The sequence below is a fragment of the Saccharomyces cerevisiae genome, chromosome III, assembly GCF_000146045.2.
Source record: "Saccharomyces cerevisiae S288C chromosome III, complete sequence".
Classification (NCBI taxonomy): domain Eukaryota; kingdom Fungi; phylum Ascomycota; class Saccharomycetes; order Saccharomycetales; family Saccharomycetaceae; genus Saccharomyces; species Saccharomyces cerevisiae.
The window spans coordinates 233,115-252,797 of record NC_001135.5 but is presented as its reverse complement, the minus strand read 5'-3'; the positions used below and the strand labels follow the sequence as shown (position 1 = coordinate 252,797).

The window sequence follows — 19,683 nt, the reverse complement described above, 5'->3', positions numbered from 1 at the left end:
TTGATACTATTGTTATCACTTCCCTATTTGTTCTTCTCGCATTACACGAAATTTTTTTTTTCCTCTTCCTCTTTTTAAAGAAAGAAACAAGGTGAATGAAAAGAAACATGTACACCTTGAAGGAAGCAAAGGTTTTAACCGGAAGTAAGAGCAGCAAGAAGCACTAGCAATGTCCTTCTTTGGGTTAGAAAATAGCGGTAATGCGCGGGATGGTCCTCTGGACTTTGAAGAGAGTTACAAGGGCTATGGCGAGCACGAACTTGAGGAGAACGACTATTTGAACGACGAAACATTTGGTGATAATGTTCAGGTTGGTACCGACTTTGATTTTGGAAATCCTCACAGCAGCGGCAGCAGCGGCAACGCAATTGGTGGTAATGGCGTCGGTGCCACGGCTAGATCATATGTTGCAGCTACTGCAGAAGGAATTAGCGGCCCTAGGACCGATGGAACGGCAGCAGCAGGACCTCTAGACCTGAAGCCAATGGAATCTTTGTGGTCTACTGCACCACCTCCAGCAATGGCGCCTTCACCCCAAAGTACAATGGCTCCGGCTCCTGCTCCGCAGCAAATGGCCCCCCTACAGCCAATCTTGTCGATGCAAGACTTGGAAAGACAACAACGTCAAATGCAGCAACAGTTTATGAATTTCCACGCCATGGGTCATCCACAGGGTCTCCCACAGGGTCCGCCTCAGCAGCAATTTCCAATGCAGCCTGCGTCGGGTCAACCAGGTCCCTCACAATTTGCGCCTCCACCTCCACCTCCTGGCGTTAATGTGAATATGAATCAAATGCCAATGGGTCCTGTACAAGTTCCAGTTCAAGCTTCGCCTTCACCCATCGGTATGTCCAACACTCCTTCTCCAGGCCCTGTGGTTGGCGCAACTAAAATGCCTCTGCAAAGTGGACGCAGATCGAAGAGAGATTTGTCGCCTGAAGAGCAAAGACGTTTGCAGATTCGTCATGCCAAAGTGGAGAAAATCTTGAAATACTCAGGTTTAATGACTCCTCGTGATAAGGACTTCATCACCAGATATCAGTTGTCTCAAATTGTCACTGAGGACCCTTACAATGAGGATTTCTACTTCCAGGTCTACAAGATTATCCAAAGAGGCGGTATCACGTCCGAATCCAACAAAGGTTTGATTGCTAGGGCGTATTTGGAACATTCTGGACACAGACTCGGTGGTCGCTATAAGAGAACCGATATTGCCCTACAGAGAATGCAAAGTCAAGTAGAAAAGGCTGTCACTGTGGCTAAGGAAAGACCTTCTAAGTTGAAGGATCAACAAGCGGCTGCTGGTAACTCTAGCCAGGATAATAAGCAAGCAAACACGGTTCTGGGCAAAATCTCTTCCACTTTGAACAGCAAGAATCCAAGAAGACAACTGCAGATCCCCAGACAACAGCCTTCTGACCCCGATGCGCTAAAAGACGTCACTGACTCTCTGACCAACGTGGACTTGGCCTCTTCAGGGTCCTCCTCTACGGGCTCTTCTGCCGCTGCTGTTGCTTCTAAGCAAAGAAGAAGATCTTCATACGCGTTCAACAACGGTAATGGTGCCACAAATTTGAACAAATCTGGGGGCAAAAAATTCATTCTTGAGTTAATTGAAACAGTTTATGAAGAGATTTTAGACTTGGAAGCTAACTTGAGGAATGGCCAGCAAACTGACAGCACTGCAATGTGGGAGGCCCTTCACATCGACGACAGTTCATATGACGTAAACCCTTTCATTTCGATGCTATCATTTGATAAAGGTATCAAGATTATGCCTAGAATTTTTAATTTCTTGGATAAGCAGCAAAAATTGAAAATCCTGCAAAAAATCTTCAATGAATTATCACACTTGCAAATCATCATATTGAGTTCCTACAAGACTACACCAAAACCAACTTTGACACAATTGAAGAAAGTCGATCTGTTCCAAATGATCATATTAAAGATCATTGTCTCGTTTTTGTCTAATAACTCCAATTTTATCGAAATTATGGGTCTGTTGCTACAGTTAATCAGAAACAACAACGTTTCGTTCTTGACCACCTCCAAAATTGGTCTAAATTTGATCACCATTTTGATTTCTCGTGCCGCATTAATCAAGCAAGATTCATCAAGATCTAATATTCTTTCCTCTCCTGAAATCTCCACATGGAATGAGATTTATGATAAATTATTCACTTCATTGGAAAGTAAGATTCAGCTGATTTTCCCTCCAAGGGAATATAACGACCACATCATGCGTTTACAAAATGACAAGTTTATGGATGAAGCATACATTTGGCAGTTCCTAGCTAGTTTAGCACTAAGTGGAAAGCTAAACCACCAGAGAATCATTATTGATGAAGTACGTGATGAAATCTTTGCCACTATTAACGAGGCGGAGACCTTACAAAAGAAAGAGAAAGAATTGAGTGTATTACCTCAGAGGTCTCAAGAATTAGACACAGAGTTAAAATCTATTATTTATAATAAAGAGAAACTATACCAAGATTTGAATTTGTTCCTAAACGTTATGGGGTTGGTGTATCGCGATGGTGAAATATCAGAACTAAAGTAAGATTTTTCCTGTAATTTTAATGTACTTACGCATGTATTTTTTTTTCTCCCTTATTTTTTATTTCCTACCCTTTGTAGATCATTTATTGTATATGTTTTTATATAAGTTTATATAAGTTTGTTATCCTTTTTTTTTCATAAAAAACCCGTATTAGCATCAATAATACCACCATAGTAACGCAAGAGTTAAACAATGATTGAGAATAAGGTTGAACTGGTAGCAGAACTAGTGTTGGAGTCCATCGGTAAAACTGAGGTGGTGTCACGCCATACAGAGGGAACCAAATCATGCCAAGTGAGTTTTCGCATTAAAGATTCTCCCAGTGAGAAGGGTTCAACATCGTTTCTCTCTGAGCTAGTGGTGATTCAGACTCTGGATGACAATGACAAGTATACTGTTGTTATTCGTCATGGTACGTCGATCACCATGGCATGTGTGGTGGGTTACAGCGATTTTAAATTGCCCACAGAATTGAAATGGCCACTAGAAAGAGAAAGCTTACCTGTGGAGCCAGACCTGAAACCTATAATGACACAACTTAAAAGACAAACTGCAGGTAGTGCGGACATGCCAAAATTTGACGATGAGTACCAGGCACAAGCAAGACAAAACCAGGGAACAGCACCGTTGAACCCATATCCCGGACTTACGGTAACTGAACCGAGCTTCGCTAACCCAGCAGGAGGGTATGCGGATGGTGATCTGTATCCTGTTGGCACAAGCCATCCGGATTGGTCTGGAGGGCTTCCCAATCCTCTGGGGAATCCAAGTAGCCAAGGCGGTATGATTTTCGATCCAAATAGAAGACCTGCCCCAAGACGGGAAGATATGCCGCCAGGATGGATGCCTGGATCCAAGTACGACGAACCATTTGGTCCTGGATCTGGCGGATTTGGAGGTTCAGGATCCGGCGGATTTGGAGGGTCAGGATCTGGCTTTATTTAAATGGGTGTTTATTTTAGTACTTTGTTTATTGTGATATTTAGTTTTTAGATAGTATACAGACATAGCTATGTCGAAAGGGAAGGAAAGAATTTATTGAGCGCTGGTATATACAGCTAAAGTGATATCATTGCGTTTGTACAGGTGTACGAGTAGCGAATCTCCTTGAACTTGAGCAAAACCTTCTGCATCCAGCGTAACTTTCGATAAATCACCGATATCTTCGATCCTTTGACTGCCCACGCCGGTAGACTCTATAACGTTACCGTGAGTATCGAAAGCAATGGTTCCCTTAATATCAGATTGTTTTTCCGCTTCCATCTTTGATTTGGTTTAGGTGATTTGGTTTGAGGTTGTGGTATTGCCCTTTAATAGCGGAATCCTTTATATTTTTTGATAATCTTGAAATTTTAAGGTGAGTTTCCATATGTAAACAAGGGAAGAAAAACTAAAAGCAAACAAAAGCAAACGCGAAGCAAAATGGTGTCGTTAGACGATATACTAGGTATCGTGTATGTTACGTCATGGTCGATATCGATGTATCCACCGATAATCACCAATTGGCGCCATAAGTCAGCGAGCGCGATATCGATGGATTTTGTCATGTTAAATACGGCAGGTTACTCTTACCTGGTCATATCCATATTTTTGCAATTGTACTGCTGGAAAATGACGGGTGATGAGTCTGACTTGGGCAGGCCCAAGTTGACGCAATTTGATTTCTGGTATTGCCTGCATGGGTGCTTGATGAATGTTGTCTTATTGACCCAGGTGGTAGCTGGAGCGAGAATCTGGCGATTTCCAGGTAAAGGTCACCGCAAGATGAATCCATGGTACCTAAGGATTTTACTCGCATCACTGGCCATTTTTTCACTGCTAACCGTACAATTTATGTACTCCAACTACTGGTACGATTGGCATAACTCAAGAACTCTGGCGTATTGCAACAATTTGTTTTTACTCAAAATATCGATGTCACTAATCAAGTACATCCCACAAGTGACGCATAACTCGACAAGAAAATCTATGGATTGTTTCCCCATTCAGGGTGTGTTTCTAGATGTCACTGGCGGTATCGCCTCGCTGCTCCAATTGATTTGGCAGTTGTCTAACGATCAAGGTTTCAGTCTGGATACGTTCGTGACAAATTTTGGAAAAGTGGGACTGTCAATGGTAACTTTAATATTCAACTTCATCTTTATCATGCAGTGGTTTGTATATCGATCTCGAGGCCATGATCTGGCGTCAGAGTACCCGCTGTAGCACACAAGGAGAAATCTGCATAATTACGCATATATATATATATATATATATACATAAATATACATAAATATATGTATGTATGTATGTATGTGTGTATGTATGTATGTACACACATGCATGGTTTAAATAGACAAACCTTGGTGGAATTTATACTTTTTTTTGGTGACGAGGACGTCCGTAAGAGCATCGTCGTCAACAAACCATGATACACGACCAGCAGCACCTTCGTTGACAATACTGCTAGGTAGGCCCTTTTCAGGCCTTTCCATAATGGTCTTGATGATGGGCGCCTTGGTTGCACCTTCGACAACGAAAGTAACCCTGTGAGAATGGCAGATTACAGGTATAGTCAGCGAAATTCTGGTCGAGGGCCCACTAGGAGCGTTCTCCACGGGCACCACCCATGCAAGTTTCTCACGTAGATTGTCCTGGAAGTTAGGGAAGAGTGATGCGATATGACCATCGGGGGCACAACCAAGCAGGAACAAGTCGAACATCGGAAGTTTGACGGAATCTCTACCGGCAAACCCGCGGATTAGCACCTTTTCATAGTTATCAGCGCATTCTTGCGGGTCGTCAATCAATGACTCGTCAATGTGGTACACCTTCGGAGTTCCATACTTCGCCGTGTCTATCAGGTCCAAAATCTTCCTTTTGGCGCATCCATAATTGCTTTCATTCGAGCTGAAGGGTACAAGTCTCTCGTCTGCAAAGTAAATGTCCCAGTCTCCCCACCGTACATCGTCTCGTTTTAGCAGACCTTCGTGTAGCACTTCGATCAATGACCCACCGGAGAGAGCAATCTTGAACCGTTTCTCCTTTTTGGGCTTACTGCTACCACTGCCACTACCACTGCTACCACTTTTCCCTTCCGCGGCAGATGCTGTGCTTTTGCAAGAGGCCTCTCTCGTCATATCCAGTGCATTCATGCTGATGTTGGGAACAGAGTGTTTCCTCTCGTTCTTTGGAGCCAATGCACCGTCTTGCGCGTGGACTACATGGTCAGCTACGGCCTCTGCCACGTCTGAAAACTCGTGAAACGCGAATATCTTGGGTACCGTCGTAGTCATATTGTCTTGCTGCAAATTGCTTTCTGTTCTAGTCCATACCTACACTGGATATGACGATGATGATGCCACTATTATCATTGAAATTTGTTAGGAAAACCCCTGTAGCGCCCGCCCTATTTAAACCTAATTTCCCCAGGATGTCTAATCACATTTTCTTCATTTTTTGGAAACTAGACCTTAACATATTTCGTATTAACCCTATGTCTCGAATTGAAAATTTCGCGGGTCTTTTCTCTTGCCTTGGTACCTTATGTAAAAAAGCGATGCCAGGAACAATAGGATAAAAATAGCAGCAACAACATACGATAAGAATTGAGGATGCTAAGCTAATGTTGTTTTACTTAGGGTGGCTATAAAAGGTAGTTCCTTGTAGGTGAAAATGATGATGGATATACTGAATACACAGCAACAAAAAGCGGCTGAAGGCGGGAGAGTTCTGGCTCCTCATACCATCTCAAGTAAGCTCGTGAAGAGATTATCAAGTCATTCCAGCCATAAACTATCAAGATCTGATTTGAAAGCATTGGGTGGCTCGGAAACAATAAGCGACGGCCCCAGTCAGCTGACTTTTAAGGACCGATACGTTTTCAATGAATCGCTATACTTGAAAAAGCTAAAAAAGACCGCTTTAGATGACTACTACACGAGGGGCATAAAACTCACTAACCGCTACGAGGAAGACGACGGTGATGACGAAATTATTCGGTTGTCTAATGGCGACAGAATTGATGAAGACCTGCACTCAGGTGTCAAGTTTTTCTCCACTACACCTTATTGCAGGAAAATGAGGTCAGACAGTGATGAACTAGCTTGGAATGAAATTGCGACCGAACGGTTCAAATGGCAGTCAATGCTGGCCAGAGTGCTGAAGGGAGATATTGTTAAAGGTGAAAAGACGAGGATTGCTAACCAAGTCAAGAAACCAGGGTTAAATAAGGAGCTCTCAGATGAGATATGGCTCGAATTGAAGGCATGGCTGAATGGGAGGACCATGCAAGAGATGGAACAGTCGCTTACATATTTAAGAGATAGTTCAGATTCCGTTTTTGAAGAGATAATGAAGTTTCAAATTCCACAGGGCAAGATATTGAGCCTGGATGCACTGGAGGCCATCTTACAAGACCTCATGAACAGATATCACAGCGTTGTCTCTTATTGGCCTAACTTGAAAAAAATGTATAAGGATAAACCAATCACCAATACTGCAGAATTTACCGCTAGAATAGACGTAATGAATTCTTGGCTGAACTTTAAAACGAACTTAACGTTGAGGAGGCAAGAGTTGGACGACTGGATAAACCGTTTCTCACCGATAAGTAGTTCGGATAATTGCCAAGAGGATTTTGATGGTGTGCCCCAATGGAACTGCAAAATGAAGATTCTTGCAGAACAATTGATGAAGGAAAAGAACATCGAGTCTATATTCCAAAAAAAAATTTTCTATCCGCTATCACCTTGGATGTTCAAACTGAAACTACATTTTATAGTCTACAGAGAAACTTTGACAAAGATGAACATAAAATATCCTTATGAAAGGTTAAGATCACTACTGGCGTTCCCCGTCTATTTAATCAAAGAAGTTATTTTGACTAGATTGTCATATGCACGAAAGCTTAAAAATCCAACAATGATGATGATCGATCAAATGATCGATGATTTTAACGCTTTTATTCGACTTTCTGTGCAATTGAAGTACACACTGACAAAATATTGCTCCAATTTGCCGTTCGATGTGGATTTTGACCCGACGTTCGAAAATACTGTAATAGAAGCCATTCGTTATTTATTTTTTCTGTTGAATTTAAAGTTGATTGATTCCAGTAAACAAAATTTCAAAGCACCCGATCTACTCTTGAAATACTGGGATCACCTAAAAAACACCGGTCACTATATTAACGGTGCAGAAACCGTGATTCCAAATGAATTTCTCAAGTTAACTTTGAGACTCGTACATAAATTGCAATTCTATCTTTTGAAACAACAAAACTTCCCACCAACATTTGCTAACGCTTCAGAAGCAGAAAAATGGCTAAGTTCCATTTTCGAAAATTTGGGTGCCATGAAAAGAAAGCTGAACAGGTTCAGCAATATTCTAGTCAAGGCGTTCCAAAATTCTGCTGTTTATCAGATTAATCATAATGCACAACTTGTTAAAAAGTTAAAAGATGCTCACTATTTTTTGGTATACTCCGGTAACACTTTTGAGTCTAGTGGTGTATATATGTTTGCTGCTCCTGAATTATTAGGTTGTGACAATGATACCATCTTAAGAATTTTGCGAAATAAATCCATTGGCTGTGATTTGGTCCCAAAGCTTGACATTGGAAATAATTTGAATGTGTATGATATAACAACAAAAGAAACAGATTTGAACATTCTAGTATCGAAAGGGGAGGATTCCAAAGGAATTCCTTACTACCGAGTAGTAGCAAATTCGTCAAGTGATTTGGACAGGCATGCTCATCAGTCCAAAAAGAAGAATTTTTCAACAGACCCTTTTGATCAGCACCTTGATGAAAAGAACAATGAAGTTTTTGAATTGGAAGTTGCTTTGAGCTCATTGGGTGCACTAGTTGTACTATATCCTGGAGAGCCAGTAGTTTGGGATGGACCAGTATATAAGCTTCCAGGTAACAACCTTTTTGCATCCAACGAAATGGATTTAGGGAAAATTGGTAACCCAAATACGTTGATTTTACTCAATCAAGGTTCTAATTATGCACTGACTTATCAAATCGACAAGTTTAATCAAACGGTAGGTGATTCTGTTTCATTCATAGAGAAACGTTGTTCACTCAATTCAATTGAATCCTCCCTACAAAAAATCAATAAGGCATATTACAAACTTACTTATACAGTATTGAACAACTACAAAGGAATTCTAGGTAGCTTTATGAAGCAATGTCCGGGAAATGAGTTGTTAAATTCGATATTCATGTTTGGAAGGGATTTTGGAAGAAGTTTCCTTAAATATAACGCCTTTAGCTCAAAGAGGAAGTACGTTATCATCTTTCTGATGGTTAAATTAGGAATGAACTGGTTGAAATTCCTTGTTGAAGAGTGTGATCCTACCGATCAGCGAACTTTCCGATGGTGCGTTCTTGCAATGGATTTTGCGATGCAGATGACTAGTGGTTATAATATCCTGGCGCTGAATGTAAAGCAATTTCAAGAACTGAAGGAGAGGGTATCAGTATGTATGTCATTATTAATTTCACATTTCGACGTTATGGGTGCACGAGCCACTGAAGCTGAAAATGGCATGCAACAGGCAAGATTGAATATTGATACTGAAGAGAATATTGATGAAGAGGCCACCCTAGAAATAAACAGCAGGTTGAGACTGGAAGCTATAAAGACGTTGGAAAAGACTATGAAGAGGAATCCCAGGCAAATGGGTAAGGTATTGGATGCTACAGATCAGGGAAACAAATACCTACTATCGCTAGCATCCTCATTATCGAATGTATCAATGAGGTGGCAAAAAAGAAGCTTCATTGGCGGTGGAACATTTGGACAGGTATACTCTGCAATTAATCTGGAAAACGGTGAAATCTTAGCTGTTAAGGAAATAAAGATACACGATACCACAACAATGAAGAAGATTTTTCCCCTGATTAAAGAAGAGATGACCGTATTGGAAATGTTAAACCATCCTAATATTGTCCAGTACTATGGTGTCGAAGTACATCGCGATAAAGTTAACATCTTCATGGAATACTGTGAGGGTGGTTCTTTAGCCTCGTTATTGGATCATGGAAGAATTGAAGATGAAATGGTAACACAAGTGTACACATTCGAACTATTAGAAGGTTTGGCATATTTGCACCAATCTGGCGTGGTGCATCGCGACATTAAACCGGAGAATATCTTGCTGGATTTCAATGGAATCATAAAATATGTGGATTTTGGTACGGCACGTACCGTTGTAGGATCTAGGACTAGAACTGTGCGGAACGCAGCCGTTCAAGATTTTGGAGTAGAAACAAAGTCCCTCAATGAAATGATGGGGACACCGATGTATATGGCTCCAGAGACTATTTCAGGCTCGGCAGTTAAGGGAAAACTTGGAGCGGACGATGTATGGGCATTAGGATGTGTTGTGCTAGAAATGGCCACAGGTAGACGACCTTGGTCTAACTTGGATAATGAATGGGCCATCATGTACCACGTTGCTGCAGGTCGAATACCGCAACTACCCAATAGAGACGAAATGACTGCAGCGGGAAGAGCCTTCTTGGAAAGGTGTTTGGTTCAAGACCCCACTATGAGGGCTACTGCTGTGGAACTACTGATAGACCCTTGGATGATACAAATCCGTGAAATAGCATTTGGCAACTCAGAGAAAGATCAAGTACCTATCCTAAGCTCATAGAGTGGTCAACGTCTAAAAATATGATATACTACGATATATAATGTAATGTAATTCAATAATGGTGATGAAGGCAAGATTTCATTTAGAGCTGTTACCCGAGAAACCGGTGAAAAATTTTAAAATGAAAAAAAAAAAAAAAATGCGATGAGCTTCAAAAAGAGTATCTTTAAAAGACATATATCACAAGATTTTTATATTTGTAACCTCGATAAACACACACTAACACAATATACAGATGTCCACCCTGATTCCTCCACCTTCTAAGAAACAAAAGAAAGAGGCTCAACTTCCCAGAGAAGTAGCTATTATTCCGAAAGATTTACCCAATGTTTCAATCAAGTTCCAAGCTTTAGATACTGGTGACAATGTAGGTGGCGCCCTGAGAGTTCCCGGTGCTATCTCCGAGAAACAGTTAGAAGAACTTTTAAATCAATTGAACGGTACTTCAGACGATCCAGTGCCATATACCTTCAGCTGTACAATTCAAGGTAAGAAGGCCAGTGACCCTGTGAAGACGATTGATATAACAGATAACCTATATTCTTCATTAATAAAACCAGGCTATAACAGTACAGAAGATCAGATCACGCTACTGTATACGCCAAGAGCAGTTTTCAAAGTCAAGCCGGTAACTAGAAGTTCATCAGCCATTGCAGGTCACGGTTCCACAATTTTGTGTTCTGCCTTCGCACCACATACGAGTTCTAGGATGGTAACCGGTGCAGGTGATAATACTGCAAGGATTTGGGACTGTGACACCCAAACGCCAATGCATACTCTAAAGGGTCACTACAATTGGGTTCTCTGCGTTTCCTGGTCCCCCGATGGAGAAGTAATTGCTACGGGATCCATGGACAATACCATAAGATTATGGGACCCAAAAAGCGGTCAGTGTCTAGGTGATGCTCTCAGAGGTCATTCCAAGTGGATCACTTCTTTAAGTTGGGAACCTATACATCTTGTGAAGCCGGGCTCCAAACCAAGATTAGCTTCATCTTCTAAGGATGGTACTATTAAGATTTGGGACACTGTGAGCAGAGTTTGCCAGTATACGATGAGTGGTCACACAAATTCAGTGTCTTGTGTCAAATGGGGCGGCCAAGGTCTATTGTATAGTGGCTCTCACGATAGAACCGTACGTGTATGGGACATCAATTCGCAGGGCAGATGTATCAACATTTTGAAGTCGCATGCGCACTGGGTTAATCACTTATCTTTATCTACAGATTACGCATTGCGCATTGGTGCATTCGATCATACAGGTAAGAAGCCTTCTACACCAGAAGAAGCCCAGAAAAAGGCATTGGAAAATTATGAAAAAATCTGTAAAAAGAATGGAAATTCAGAAGAAATGATGGTTACTGCAAGCGATGATTATACCATGTTTTTATGGAACCCACTAAAATCTACCAAGCCTATAGCAAGAATGACCGGTCACCAAAAATTAGTCAATCATGTGGCGTTCAGCCCTGATGGTAGGTATATTGTCTCAGCGTCTTTTGATAACTCTATCAAACTTTGGGACGGTAGAGATGGTAAGTTTATCTCCACATTTAGAGGGCATGTAGCCAGCGTATACCAGGTTGCGTGGTCATCGGACTGCCGACTACTGGTGTCATGTTCCAAAGATACCACGTTGAAAGTGTGGGATGTAAGAACTAGAAAACTTTCTGTTGACCTCCCTGGTCATAAAGACGAAGTTTATACCGTCGACTGGAGTGTCGACGGTAAAAGAGTGTGTAGTGGTGGGAAAGACAAGATGGTAAGATTGTGGACGCATTGAGTTATGTGCAAAGACAAGTAACATACATGCACATATAAATATTATATAACTGTGATATAGAACTGCATTTTTTTCTTTTTGAATATTAAATATGATGGTGTCGCAAGGTCGATCTATAATGGTCATCGCGTACGAATGGCTTGGTATGAATTTAAAATATGGTACTATAAGCAGTATAGCTCCAGCAAGAAGGAAAACCTTTTGAAAGAAGTGCCCGTTTACCTAAAGCAACTTACTCCAAGGTAGCGTGTGAGCAAAACTATGATCAGTTCGTGTGTTACTAGATGTTTTGGTAGGGGTAAATGCCTTCCAGGGCCTGCCACTGCCTCGATATACCAAACGATAAGATGTATATCCACTAATTCAAATAAAGCTGCTGAGGCGCCAATATTTCCAAAGCTGGAAGACGTGAAGATGCATGAGCTCATAGGAAACAACAATTTTGGTAAAAAGACCTACTACGTGGAGAGAAGCAGGACCGGAAATCTACCGGTGTATTCCGCTTATAAAAATGGAGGTAACAAGATTATCACGGAGATCAGAAAGATTGAAGGAGATGTAATTCAACTAAGAAATGACTTGCAGGAGCAACTGCCTTTCATACCCAAAAAATCATGGTCTGTGGTGATGCAATCGAAAAAAATTATTATCAAGGGCAATGCAGTAGAGGCTGTCAAAAGGGTATTAACCAAGAAATTTTAGGTATCGCTAATGTATAAAAAAATAATTGTCATGTATATATATTAATTAAAATCATAGCCATGTGGTCATCAAGCCATCGAAAAGAAGTTGCTTACTTGTGTCTTAATGAAACCGTATGAGGCTTTTCGTGCATGCCCTTGTAGGCAATGAAACAAAGGCCAAGAACAGTTAAACACATCAAGGCTCTGGAAATTGGGTGGTTTAAATCATAGGCGGTGGTTCCAGTGGAGGTGGTTAAAGGTGTGTAGGCTTTATCGTTACGGAAGATGTTTTCCAAAGTGGAGCCAACAGACACATCGCCATTTCTAAACTTCTCGACTTTTTCTGTGTACGCAGCGTGCAAATCTAAGATGTTACTAATTTTTAAGATTTCTAGAACGAAATACAGGAACCGTAATTCATGCTGAGGCTTTCCATATTCGTCTGTTTCTGTGTATTGAATAGCATCCATTAGTTGATCTAGACCAGAAGTTATTTGACCAAACACGACACTTTTGCCATCCAATTCCTCATTTCCATCGGCTTTAGTGGTGATGATGAATTCCGAGGTGTTAGAATCAGGTCCAAAATAGGCCATTGCGAGTCTTTCAGGCCTGTCATGTTTTAAGTAAAAGTTTTCGTCATCAAATTTGGGCCCATAGACGGTGAAAGGACCCACATCTGGGGCAACCACACCACCCTGGATATACTTGTTAGGGTAAACCTTGTTGATTTTGGTCTTACGGTACGAGTAAGTATGTATATCATTGGGATCTTTCCCTTCGATAACTGCCTTAACACCATGGGCCAGCATAGCAAAGTTGTTCACAGTTTTGGGCACGACAGTACCGTACAACTCAAAAGTCAGATCCGCCTCTTTCATCGACTTCGAAACGGGATCAAAGTATTCGATAGTGATTATTCCACGATGTGTGGCGGGGGGACTGGGCTCATATTTTTTCTGAAGATCAACATCCTTGGAGGTAATCTGCTTCCCTGATGAAGGTGCAGCGTGGACTTGGCAGAGTACTAAGGAGTACAGGCAGAGCAGCAAGGATTTCAACCACATGTTGTTGCTGAACTTATTCGAAAGTCTATCTATTTTCTTCGGTCTTCCAATCTACGAGTGTGTGAGTTTGCTAGAGAGCAATTGAAGCAAAGAATATGTGACCTATTAATTGCACCTGACTGACGCCTTTCACTTTAAAGCAGTATTAATATATCTTCTCGTGTCGTTTAGCTGAACCTTTAAGTTGTCAAAATGATACATTATTTATCAGACAATGGAAGAAAAAAAGGGCGCATAGGCCCTAAAACAACACTAGGGTCATAATAGATGTATGGGTCTTACAACTCGTATTTGGTGCAGAAGCCAAGCCAATTGCGGCCTACACAGGTAGATGAAGAGGTAGTAGTAGCAGTGGTGCGAGTCGTCGTGGTTGGTGCAGCGTGGCTTTTAGTCTTGGTAATGAGCCTCGATGAGGATTCCCAGTCTCTGCTTGGAATAAACTTCCAGTTGTAGCAATCTACGCAGGGCTCTGGTTCAACGCACTTGGCAGCCTGCTCGTATCCAAGGAGAACTTCGTCAATGACTTTGTGGATTCTGTGGTTGAACATGTTTACACTCCAGCCCTTGTCGTTGACCACATCGTAGACACAGACTCTACCAGTGTGGCACGCGGTTTCCATAGCGTAGCCCACCAGTGAGCAACTTGAACTAGCTCCGTTGCATGTACCCATGAAGATTGGGTCTGCGTTGTGACCGAAGTGCCAGATACCCTCCATGTATGAGGGAAGTCCCGGTGGGAATGGTAAGTGAAGTCTTTTTGAAGGTAGTAGCTCTCCAGGGGACTCGAATGCGACCGCAGGCAATCCAAAAGTGCGGCCCAGTAAACTGGCCAATGCGCCTCCCAGTGAGTGGCCTGTGACCCATATGGCCGCATCGGGGTATTCTTTGAGGACGCCTTTGTATATGTCAACGACTGCAGAGTAAAATCTATCCTTACGTCTCAGTTCCTTTTCCAGGCAAGACTCATCGCATATATACGACTTCACATAGCAATCGCACACGGTAGTCCACAGGTAGCTCACTCTTGCACAACAACACGAAAATAACAAATTATCGTTGATCTTGTCGTTTCCAGTTGTCTCATCTTCGCCAGACCCTGGCAAACCCTGAGCGCTGGTTCCCTTTATCGAGAGTACCACGATATTCTCCACTTCATTGTAAAAGACGTGACCACGTATACCATCACCATCCCAACCAAAATCTTCCGGCTCTGTTTCATTCCACGGCTCCGTGACGTTACGCCAGTCTCCCGTTTGCGGTATTCTCACGTAAGCATTAGACGACATTAATGCTAACGACACTACTGTACCTCTATCTGTGATATTGGGTGCCACAATGTCATCATCTATCCACATGGCGTGTTCTTCCTCCTCCGTCATGTATGTTTCTCCGTAAATGTACGACTCTATGAATTCAGGATCTCTTTCCTTCATCCGCTTCATCAATAGCGGCATCCTTCGTAGCTCAAACTCAAAATCGAATGGGTTAGTGGTGGCATATTCGGCATTAGTAGTCCATAGGGGTTCTTGGTCTTCGAAATCCTGTCCTTGAGTTGTGGTTTCTTGATACAGCATTCCAGCGGCAGAAATAACTTCTGGAGTGACCTCCAGCCTCTGGTGTAGCCGATGGTTTGCTCCGACGCCATGCCTGTAGATAGACTTAAGTCTAAAGGTTCCATCAGATTTTTGATCCATGGCACCCCTGGATGAGCTCTTCCCTACCGATAAATAATCCGGTAAAGCAAAGTAGTAAGCAATAAGGCAGAGCACTGTAAGCGTTAGAATGCATCCTAGATGCAAAGGAGAAGCAAATCTCTTTCTTGAAGGGCTTTTATGCAACATTCAATAGAATATTTCCCTTGTTTCCTTTAATTGTAATGCCTAGATCAGTTCTCAATCACGATAACAATTTTCTGAGCAGCGGCGTACTTTCTTTGACTTATCCAAAAGGTTGACACTGATTTGAGTGTCTCAAAAGCCTTTAAATGATAGAAACAAGGCTTTTAGGCTAGTCTTATGTAATAGAGAAAGTTCATCTATATCTACAGATTCTTATTATGTACTGTTGAACAAAGGTGCGGGTAACTGCGATCACACAATCACTTTTTTCCGGAAACGGCTGTCTTCAGCGAACAACAATATAGTAGAGATACTGTATTCAACTGGAAATGCTTTCCCTTTTGCCCTATCATTATTTTCTTTCCGATGTTATGCTTATTATATCTGTGATTGATAAGAGAAAAAAAAAAAAGTGACAGCTATAGAGAAAAAAAAAAACCCTTAGAGAATCCTACCTGGAATATATTTAATGAGCAAGTCTATCTGCTGCACATTGGTCACGACACATGTTAGTGTATATGGCCCAGCCTATGTATTTACGATTTAAATCACCTTGATAATTATTAAACGATATCCAGTTTATTTCGTATTATGTTACATCTGTCAAGCCCTTACTTAGCAATTTTGAGCCCTAGTATTTTTGACCACATTTGTAACTGCCCTATTTTATTATCCTTTTAGCCCTCCTGTCCTTTTTTCTTGGTTGTAGTAATTTTCATTTATATCTCGAGAATTGTACAGTGTAAATGAGAACTGTGAACGCTTCAAGTAACCTACGCTTATAGCTGCTTCGATCGACGGAGGCTGTTTGTCAACAAGCATCACAATTCCCTACGATACGTCCTCTCTTCCTTTTTTTTCTCTCCTTTTAAACTTAGAAAAACTAGCATAATAATGAGTGGCAACTCTGCAAACTATGACGTCGGATATCCGATATATGGTGCTAAATTTATAAATGAAGGCACTCTACTGGTGGCTGGTGGTGGAGGCCAGTTCAATTCCTCGTTTCCAAACAAAATTACAGCTTTAAAGGTGAACTTCCAGAAAAAGAAACACATTAGAAGGTTTCGTGAGATCACATTAGATTCGATTGACGATGCGCCCACTTCATTGGATTGTAATAATAACCTGATTCTAGTTGGTTGCAATGAACTGTTTAATGATTCCTCCATGGAGAACGTTAACCACCACTTGAGGAAGTTTGTGTTTGAACAAGAACATCTAAAATTCGTGGCCAGTATTGATTTCAACAGAACTACAGACCCATCCGTTTTCACTAAGTTTGTTTACATTAATCAAAGGGCCACAGTAGCTGCAATTGCGTCCTCTGAAGTGCCCACTGTGATAAGAATCATTGACCCGCGTAATTTGACGGAAAATTACGAAATTGAAACGGGTAGGGAAGTTAATGATTTGCACTTCGCCCCTAACGGTATTCTTTTGTCATATATCACTTCTAATTCTTTGGAAGTAGCGTCTGTTAGGGACGGAAATTTTGTAGCAAGGAAAACGGATTTTGATAAAAATCTTGTTCTTTCTAATATCAGGTTTCTCAATGACAATACGCTATTAGTGGCAGCATCATTATCGAACTCTGATGGAGTTTCCTTGTTAAAACTAGGTGTGAGTTCCAAAGGTGTTAAAATTTTAAAAACAGCATCCTTCATGTTCGATTTGAATGGAATAACATCGATGGATGTCTCCCCAAATAAGAAGTTCGTTGCATTATCATCTAACGATAACTTGGTTGCCATCGTCAGCGTTGAAAAGCTAAAGCTTGTTCAGTTGGTTCCAAGAGTACATGAATCTACTATAACAAAAGTTACTTTTTCTCCAGATTCTAGATATTTGGCAAGCACTTCTATGGGGAACACGATCAACGTTCTGAAGCTTTCCGGTACATCGTCATCAATTTTACGAAATATTTGGAAATTTTTCTTGAATTTTGTTTTGTTAGTGGTTTTGGCTGGCGCTATTCAACTAGGCTACAAACATAATGTGCACGGCTTTATTTACAAACATGCTCATGATATATATAAGTCGAAATTCAAGGAAAACACTACCATAGACCAAGGATCTTCTTCTTATTTCACTATTAATGACGATTACAGAGGCATTACTGAAAGTGCAGATATCATCAGCGCTACAGATGTTGCTAGCGATATAGAGACTGAATTTTCCTCATTTGACACTAGCACTATGAGAACCACCACAGAAGATGAGCAAAAATTTGTTTGGATATCGTCATCAGCTGATTCACAATTCACTTCTGCAGATATCCCAACATCAGCTTCTTCTTCTTCTTCTTCTTCTTCTTCTTCTTTCTATGAAGAGAGTGTCACTAATGAACCAATTGTGTCTTCACCTACCTCTGAAATTACGAAGCCGCTAGCCTCTCCTACAGAACCGAATATTGTCGAAAAACCATCGCTTCCACTGAATTCAGAGTCGATAGATTTGTTATCCTCATCTTCAAATTCTATCACAGAATATCCTGAGCCGACTCCTGACTTGGAGGAGAAATTGTCCTCGTTAATAGTAGAACAATCAGAAAGCGAAATAACAACAGATAGAGAAAGCGTTTCAAAACTCTTAAGTACTGAATCACCTTCGCTATCACACATGCCGTCTTCATCTTCATCTTCATTATCTCTTTCCTCATCGTTAACAACTAGCCCTACTACAGCATTATCCACAAGTACCGCGACTGCGGTTACCACCACACAAACAAACCCCACCAATGATGCAGCCAACACATCTTTTCTAGACAACTCAAAACCGGCATCCACGAGAGAGATTTATAAGACAAAAATAATCACTGAAGTCATTACAAAAATTGAGTATAGGAATATACCTGCATCAGATTCCAATGCAGAAGCCGAGCAGTATGTTACAACATCTTCTTCAATGTTGTTGACGCCCACAGACACTATGGTTTCTTCGCCCGTCTCCGAAATTGATCCCATAGCATCAGAATTAGAGCGTATGGTTGAAACACCTACGCATTCTATTTCTATAGCATCCGAATTTGACTCAGTTGCGTCTAATTTGATCCCAAATGAAGAAATTTTGTCAACATCAGCATCCCAGGACTCTATTTCCTCGCATCCGAGTACATTTTCTGATTCATCTATAACCTCTGGCTTCCAGTCAATAGAAGTATCGACTGTAACTTCTTCTGTTCTTGCTTCTGAATCAATCCCTTCAATCTCAGATTCCACTTTTTCTAAATTTCATTCCATCTCTGAACCTGTTTCATCAGCTATTGTGGAGACGGCAACTAGCTCATTCTCAAAAACAGAAACGAAGACTTCGAGAGTAATTGCTTTCTCTACCGAGGATTCAGAACGCTCCAGTGCCTTGATTGATAATTCGGAATACACCAGTGTGTTGGCTGACAATTTGGAACCCACTAGTGTTTTGGCTGACAATTCGGAACCCACTAGTGTTTTGGCTGACAGTTCGGAACCCACTAGTGTTTTCACTGATGCTGTACAATCACCTAAGACGAGTGTTGGTCAATCTTCCCTATCAGAATCCACAAATATTGAAGGGACTTCTATGGCATCTATGATCTTTAGTAGTAGTGGTGCTTCAATTGGCGCTCTGTCTGATATAGGCAAGGGAACTTTATCCGTGGAGAGCGCGTCAAGCACAGTAGCTCAGCCGATGCCAGGTGTAACCACAACAGCACCATCTTTTGTAAGTAGCCCTCACAAAATATCTGCTAGTTCAATTGATGCATCAGGATTTGTACAGAAAGAAATAATGATAGAAGTACAGTCATCAAAAGATTCATCTGAAGCGTTTGGGGTACGCCACAAAATCAGCGAAAATGTAAATACTCCTGTTTCCCGAATGCTTACGACGGAAATGCAGGCATCTGGTACGGTAGATGTTACCGAAGACGTCTCTCTATCTAGTGAAGTTATTTCAGCACTTAACGTGGAGATCACTTCTTTGCCTAATCCAGTGGCCCCTCCGCAAACAATTGCAGCACCTTTGAATAATAATTCGAATACAAACATTGTCAACGATGATAATGCAGTAGCAGGAACCGTAAACTACGCTGGCCTTCATGACGAATTGTGAATAACGAAAT

At 41.3% G+C, this 19,683-nt stretch overlaps 11 protein-coding genes across 11 annotated transcripts; 7 read left to right on the top strand and 4 right to left on the bottom strand.

Moving 5' to 3' along the window:
* Positions 1-169: 169 nt before the first annotated feature.
* PAT1 (deadenylation-dependent mRNA-decapping factor PAT1) lies at positions 170-2,560 on the top strand (the record flags this gene model as incomplete). The annotated part of the gene is made up of 1 exon (NM_001178786.2): positions 170-2,560. The coding sequence occupies one exon, from the start codon at positions 170-172 to the stop codon at positions 2,558-2,560; it is 2,391 nt and encodes a 796-aa protein (NP_010002.3).
* A 192-nt stretch (positions 2,561-2,752) lies between these two features.
* On the top strand, positions 2,753-3,505 carry FUB1 (Fub1p; the record flags this gene model as incomplete). Its single annotated transcript, NM_001178785.1, has 1 exon — positions 2,753-3,505. One exon carries the CDS (start codon positions 2,753-2,755, stop codon positions 3,503-3,505), a length of 753 nt encoding a protein of 250 aa, NP_010001.1.
* A 90-nt stretch (positions 3,506-3,595) lies between these two features.
* Positions 3,596-3,823, bottom strand: EGO2 (Ego2p; the record flags this gene model as incomplete). Its single annotated transcript, NM_001184529.1, has 1 exon — positions 3,596-3,823. The coding sequence occupies one exon, from the start codon at positions 3,821-3,823 to the stop codon at positions 3,596-3,598; it is 228 nt and encodes a 75-aa protein (NP_878058.1).
* Positions 3,824-3,982: 159 nt separating this feature from the next.
* Positions 3,983-4,765, top strand: ERS1 (cystinosin-like protein ERS1; the record flags this gene model as incomplete). The annotated part of the gene is made up of 1 exon (NM_001178784.1): positions 3,983-4,765. One exon carries the CDS (start codon positions 3,983-3,985, stop codon positions 4,763-4,765), a length of 783 nt encoding a protein of 260 aa, NP_010000.1.
* A 122-nt stretch (positions 4,766-4,887) lies between these two features.
* SOL2 (Sol2p) lies at positions 4,888-5,835 on the bottom strand (the record flags this gene model as incomplete). Its single annotated transcript, NM_001178815.1, has 1 exon — positions 4,888-5,835. One exon carries the CDS (start codon positions 5,833-5,835, stop codon positions 4,888-4,890), a length of 948 nt encoding a protein of 315 aa, NP_009999.2.
* Positions 5,836-6,214: 379 nt separating this feature from the next.
* On the top strand, positions 6,215-10,210 carry SSK22 (mitogen-activated protein kinase kinase kinase SSK22; the record flags this gene model as incomplete). Its single annotated transcript, NM_001178783.1, has 1 exon — positions 6,215-10,210. The coding sequence occupies one exon, from the start codon at positions 6,215-6,217 to the stop codon at positions 10,208-10,210; it is 3,996 nt and encodes a 1,331-aa protein (NP_009998.2).
* Positions 10,211-10,445: 235 nt separating this feature from the next.
* Positions 10,446-11,993, top strand: RSA4 (Rsa4p; the record flags this gene model as incomplete). Its single annotated transcript, NM_001178782.1, has 1 exon — positions 10,446-11,993. The coding sequence occupies one exon, from the start codon at positions 10,446-10,448 to the stop codon at positions 11,991-11,993; it is 1,548 nt and encodes a 515-aa protein (NP_009997.2).
* A 261-nt stretch (positions 11,994-12,254) lies between these two features.
* Positions 12,255-12,695, top strand: IMG2 (mitochondrial 54S ribosomal protein IMG2; the record flags this gene model as incomplete). Its single annotated transcript, NM_001178781.1, has 1 exon — positions 12,255-12,695. One exon carries the CDS (start codon positions 12,255-12,257, stop codon positions 12,693-12,695), a length of 441 nt encoding a protein of 146 aa, NP_009996.2.
* A 91-nt stretch (positions 12,696-12,786) lies between these two features.
* On the bottom strand, positions 12,787-13,743 carry CPR4 (peptidylprolyl isomerase family protein CPR4; the record flags this gene model as incomplete). The annotated part of the gene is made up of 1 exon (NM_001178780.1): positions 12,787-13,743. One exon carries the CDS (start codon positions 13,741-13,743, stop codon positions 12,787-12,789), a length of 957 nt encoding a protein of 318 aa, NP_009995.1.
* A 278-nt stretch (positions 13,744-14,021) lies between these two features.
* Positions 14,022-15,584, bottom strand: ATG15 (triglyceride lipase ATG15; the record flags this gene model as incomplete). Its single annotated transcript, NM_001178779.1, has 1 exon — positions 14,022-15,584. One exon carries the CDS (start codon positions 15,582-15,584, stop codon positions 14,022-14,024), a length of 1,563 nt encoding a protein of 520 aa, NP_009994.2.
* An 891-nt stretch (positions 15,585-16,475) lies between these two features.
* On the top strand, positions 16,476-19,673 carry SED4 (GTPase-activating protein SED4; the record flags this gene model as incomplete). Its single annotated transcript, NM_001178778.1, has 1 exon — positions 16,476-19,673. The coding sequence occupies one exon, from the start codon at positions 16,476-16,478 to the stop codon at positions 19,671-19,673; it is 3,198 nt and encodes a 1,065-aa protein (NP_009993.1).
* Positions 19,674-19,683: the final 10 nt, after the last annotated feature.